This window comes from Sphaeroforma arctica, assembly GCF_001186125.1.
Source record: "Sphaeroforma arctica JP610 unplaced genomic scaffold supercont1.1279, whole genome shotgun sequence".
NCBI lineage: Eukaryota > Ichthyosporea > Ichthyophonida > Sphaeroforma > Sphaeroforma arctica.
In genome coordinates, this window is record NW_014039279.1 from 1 (window position 1) to 5,841 (window position 5,841).

At 42.3% G+C, this 5,841-nt stretch overlaps 1 protein-coding gene across 1 annotated transcript; it reads left to right on the forward strand.

Moving 5' to 3' along the window:
* Nucleotides 1-815: 815 nt before the first annotated feature.
* On the forward strand, nucleotides 816-5,781 carry SARC_10515 (hypothetical protein; the record flags this gene model as incomplete). Its single annotated transcript, XM_014295437.1, has 8 exons — nucleotides 816-962; nucleotides 1,446-1,608; nucleotides 2,125-2,308; nucleotides 2,909-2,987; nucleotides 3,488-3,744; nucleotides 4,539-4,755; nucleotides 5,525-5,666; nucleotides 5,752-5,781. Exons 1-8 carry the CDS (start codon nucleotides 859-861, stop codon nucleotides 5,779-5,781), a joined length of 1,176 nt encoding a protein of 391 aa, XP_014150912.1. The 5' UTR covers nucleotides 816-858.
* Nucleotides 5,782-5,841: the final 60 nt, after the last annotated feature.

The following is a 5,841-nucleotide window of genomic DNA, read 5'->3' on the forward strand; positions in this document are numbered from 1 at the left end:
TATATATATATATATATATATAACTGTACGCTTATTTACACGCACACAATGACTTACATCACATTCTCAATATCCAGGTATACCCCTATGTAGCCTTGAAGATTCGTCCGTTGAGCATCCAATTGGAGGAGAACATTCTCTTAGAGCTCATGAACTTCACTGCAACTGATCCGTTGGACAATGTGTTAGTCAGTCGTCCCATCGAACGAATGGGCGAGGCCATTCGCAGCTGTGTCAAACCGCTCATGGCTGCGGAGGTGTCCGATCAGGTACGTTGGTATTTGCCCCTTTGCCATAGAACCCTATACTAACCCCCCACTCGAGCGAAAAGGCTCTATTGCTGACCTCCCCCCACTCGAGCGAAAAGGCCCTATTGCTGACCTTCCCCCACTCGAGCGAGTGGGCTGGAGAACTATGGGACGGTGTGCTAGAATAAAGCAGATTTCAGGCTTCGTACCGATATTTACAAAACCGATATGCATGCGAATGTGTATGCTTGTGGAGAGGCGTGAAGGATTGATCCTAAAACCCTACATACCCTAATTCCTCAAAAGTTTGGTCTCATGGTATAGAACTGATTATTCATAAGATTATAGTGTTTTAGAGTGACTGGAAAACATATTTGCTAAAGGAGATGAAGAAAGAATCGAGATAAAAACGATCCATTGCTCGTATGCTGAAATGGGTGACCCAATCTCAGCACCTGCACCAATTCTACGTAGTTTGTCGAACTATGGACTAACCAATAATCCGTTTTACTAGGGGTTGTTTTGGGCTTCTAAACCCCTGAAACCTAGAACCTGAAACTAATTCATGCGAAACAAATTAGTGCGAAACTAATTCACACTTCACACTTAGATGTCCCAATCCGTGTACCTGGACCAATTCTACATCGCACCGGTCAAGGCGGCTCTGAGTTTCACACTTTCAGGCGACGATGGCCAAGAAAATCAGGACAACAGGTCAGTGCATGGGGCAAGCGTAAAATCGAGAGTGGGGGTGTATGGGGTTATAGTTGATTATGTAGAAGATATACGGTATGAATAGAAAGGTAGTATGATACGTACATGAATAGACATATGAGGCTGTATCATAGATGTATATTTAGAAGTGTGTGACTATATGACAAATACAGAAATCGAAATATAGGACTATATCAGACATCCATATTTGGGAATATATGACCATACCACATATCCCTAATTAGAAACAGAGGACTATACCACACATCCACGGGAATACATGCATGCATCACACACACACACACACACACACAAGACTATCTAACCCACACATGCATGCATCACATACACATACACACATACAAGACTACTACCTCACTCACACACGCATACATCACACACAAATTCACATACAAGTCTACGCCCTAACCCATACGCATACACACCCACCCCTGTCCATGTCTCTCATGTCTCTCCCATTAGCTCGCCTGTGATCATCCTTCTGCGGTCGATCGGTGGGTCTGTCAGCAACATCACACGTGCGCCTATCATGCTCAAGTCAGTGGAAGTGACGCAGACTATGACCACCACCAATCTGTTTGCCAATCAAATCGGGCGCCACTACAGGCGCGTGGGGTTGCAACAGGTGTGTGTGTATGTGTGTAGTGTGTGTGTGTATTTTTATAGTATGTGTGTATTTGTATAGTATGTGTGAAGTGTGTAGTGTGTGTGTGTATTTGTAAAGTGTGTGTGTAGTGTGTAGTGGGTGGGTGTATTTATACATGTGAGTGTAGTAGTATGTGTGTGCATATGTATTTAGTAGTGTGCGTGTGTATGTGTGTATTTGATTGTACATGTGAGTGTAGTAGTATGTGTGTGCATATGTATTTAGTAGTGTGCGTGTGTATGAGTGTATTTGATTGTACATGTGAATGTAGTAGTATTAAGGGTTTTATCAATAGAAGTGAATTCACGAGTCGGTTTCTTTTATCTTTAGATTTTATACCTACATACCATTCCTCAAAGATCTCCAACGCATTTGGCAGCTTGGGTTGCTTGGCAGCTTGGGTTGCTTGGCAACCCCCAGAGCAGCAGCAGTGATGTTCCGGGTTCAGTTTTTTCTAATTTTAGTTTCCATATCTTACCTACCACCTGCTTCCAGATTTACAAAGTGTTTGGCAGTGTGGAGTTGCTTGGCAACCCCGTAGCAACGGTCAATGAGGTGGCGTTTGGGTTCACTTCGTTTGGGTCCCAAATATCCAAAGGCGCCAAAAGTGGACACCTTAACTACGGCATAGCTGGTGGTTTTAGAACTCTGGGCGCCTACAGTCTGTCTGGAGTGTTGGGTATGTACATGTTTTCACCATACCGTGATAGAATGCGAGCGCTGCACTACCTTTGAGTGTGTGTGTGTATGTATGTGTGTGGATATATATATGTGCGTGTATGTAAGTGTGTGGATATATATATATGTGTGTGTGAGATTATGTGTGTGTGTATGTGTGTGTGTGTATGTGTGTGTGTGTGTGGTATTTGTATTGGACTAGGTGTTTGTATGTGTGTTTATGTGTATACATGTGTGTATGTGTGTATGTGTGTGTGTGTGTGATTTGTATCGAACTAGGTGTTTGTATGTGTGTGTATGTGTATACATGTGTGTGTGTGTGTGTGTGTGTGTGTGTGTGTGTGTGTGCTGTCAGGACTCTGGGCGCTTATAGTGTGTCCGATGTATTGGGTCGGTCTTGTTCCACCGCAAGTGACTCTACTTGAGGTCAATCCTTTAATGCAATGATCCTTGTTTGCCTACCACATGTGTGTTTGGTAACTCAAATACGATCCACTTTATTTTACGGTTTTAGGGTTTGTTTTAAAACCCCTGGCCCATGGCCCATTCCTTTCTCGTCTAATGTACTTCTAATTCGTCTTCCACTGTGACTTGGTTTCAGGTGCGTTTGTGCGTATTACGATGAGCTTTGGCAATTTGGTGTCGCTGGCAACCTTCGACAAAGAGTACTTGGACGCCAGGTACGTTTATTGGTCCACACAGATGTACGTACTTGGGCAATAGGCACACATGCGTGAACATGCGATTCGTATATACATACATGTATATGTATTATAGGCACACATCCATGTACATGTGATATGTATATACATGCATGTACATGTGATATATATATACATGCATGTACATCTGATACGTATACACATTCATGTACATGTGATATATATACATATGATAGCCTTATCCTACTATCTTAACCACTAATCACTCGTGCCTACTGTCTCAGACGCCGGTGTAGCCAGAACCTCTCCAGCAGTCCCTCGATCAACTTGCACGTAGGGGGCTATTTATTCGAATCAGGGGTCTTAATAGAGGTGTACAAGAATGTAAAAAAAACCAAAAACAGGACAATGTGTACCACTGCATATACGTGCACACGAATATATGCACCTCTCGCTAGTCTTTCCCCATATCCACGTATCTGTACCATTTCTCTCTCTCCCCTACCTACGTACCTCAGACGCCGACGTACCAAGAACCTGTCCAACAGTCCGTCGGACAACTTCTACGTGGGGGGCTATTTGTTCGTGCAGGGGGTCTTAGTTGGGGTGTGCGGTGTCATAGTCAAACCCATCAAGGGTGGTCTGCAGTACGGTGCACAAGGCGCAGCCAAAGGATTGGCTAAGGGGGCAATAGGCTTCTTTGTGAGGCCCTTTTTGGCGGTCTTTGATATCTTTACCTACTCCATGAACGGCATTGTGACCCTGGCCACCAGCGGTAAGTGGGGAGGGATAGGATATACATTGGATATGTTCCTTTTGAGGGTTTGGGGTATGAAGTGAGTACATGTCATGTTCTAGGTTTTTTCTTTCTCACACCCCAAAGTATATTATGTGAGAATTATAGATATCGTGTCTGATACATATATCCCATTCATAGCTACCGAGGTAACGCGTGTTTGTCGTATCTGAGTCATACTATGCCTTCCTTATCTTCCGTTTGCATAGTGAACCTCCATGTTTCATCTGTTCACAGTTCATCTGTTTAGGGTTTTGTATCTATTCATAACCCTATCTGTTCCATACTATTCGTCATCACTTTACCTACTCCTTTTTAAACTTCTGGGCCATGGTTAGGGCAAGCGTCTGTCTATGTATTTCGTCACGGCTTTCGCACATACTCACAGTAACACACTGTATCTATAAACTGTACTCACATACACAATACACACACATACTCACACTCATAACTACAAACAAACAGTAACACACTGTATCTGTAAACTCTACACACACACAATACACACACATACTCATACCCATAACTACATACCCATATACAACACATACATATACTCACACCCATAACTACCTCCACATATACATACACAATCCACACCCACCCACACACACACACCCCCCCTGCACCCACTCGCACGCACCTCTGCTGCCTGTCCCCTTCTCCATGTAACATTTAGGCAAACTCTTAACCCTAAACCCTAAACCCTCCTCCGTGCAACATTTTAGGTAAACCCTAAACCCTAAAACCCTAAACCCTTCTCCGTGTAACAGGTCGCTTCAAGGGCCGTGTGCGCCCTCCGCGGTACATCGACACCGATCGCATTGTGCGACCGTTTGACATACACTCGTCCACAGGCGCTAACATGCTCGCATGGATGCGCAACGGCAAGCACCTGCACGAGGAGTATGTCAACCACGTGGACCTGTCAGCGTACACACAGGTGGATCACCAGTCCGGTTGTGCTGGTGACCAGAAGGTACGGAGAGTGTATGTGTGTATATGTGTGTGCGTGTGTGTATGTGCATATGTGTATGTACATGTGTGTATATGTATGTGTATGCACATGTGTGTATATGCATATGTGTATGTATATGTGTGTATATGTATGTGTATGAACATGTGTGTATGTGGATATGAGTATGTACATGTGTGTATGTGTATATGTGTTTGTACATGTGTGTATGCGTATATGTGTATGTTTATATGTATATTTGTGTATGTGCATGTGTATTTGTGTATATGTGTATGTGTATTTGGGTATATGTGTATGTGTATATGACTATGTATGAATTCCTAGTTGCAGGTGCCTATACATATTAATATCATTTCAACGCATTAATATCATTTTAACTCATTGATATCATTTCAACACACTGATATCATTTTGACACATTAATAACATTTTAACATATAATAATTTTAAAACACGTTTTACCATCATTTTATCAACACATTGATATCGCTTTAACATTAACATGTATTGTTATGATTTGTGTATGCGTCTATTCAGTCGTTGGGGTGTGTACTGTCGATGTTTGCTATGCATGGTCCCCTACCCAGCCCTTGTCCACCACATGGCAATCTAGCCTATCTATTTAAGGCTAGTCGATCGACGTGAATGTCTTCAACTATATCTATTGAAATGCCTTCTCATTCATCAATTCAAATGTATATTATTTCTATTTACATCTATTCAAATATATATTAATTTCTATTTACAATATATCCCGCCCTGGCCCATTGAATCCCCGTGTAGGTTTTTATTTTTGGTCAACCAACTGGCGGGTAAGACCTTTGTGAAGAAACAGGTGCGCCTGTCCGAAATCGAGGGCAGGGCCGTCTCTGCCCGAGGTATCGAACTTCACTTGAAAGAAACCGATGCACATGGCATGGAGATGGTGAGTAGACAATTGATCAATCTCGTATCATATTGTATGGTATTATTGTTGTATGTGTCATATAATGTCGTATTCTACACTGTAGATTGTATATTATGACGATAGTTTATATTGATGTACATTGCAAATTTTCTATTGTTGGATATATTATATCTACATATATACAAACATATAT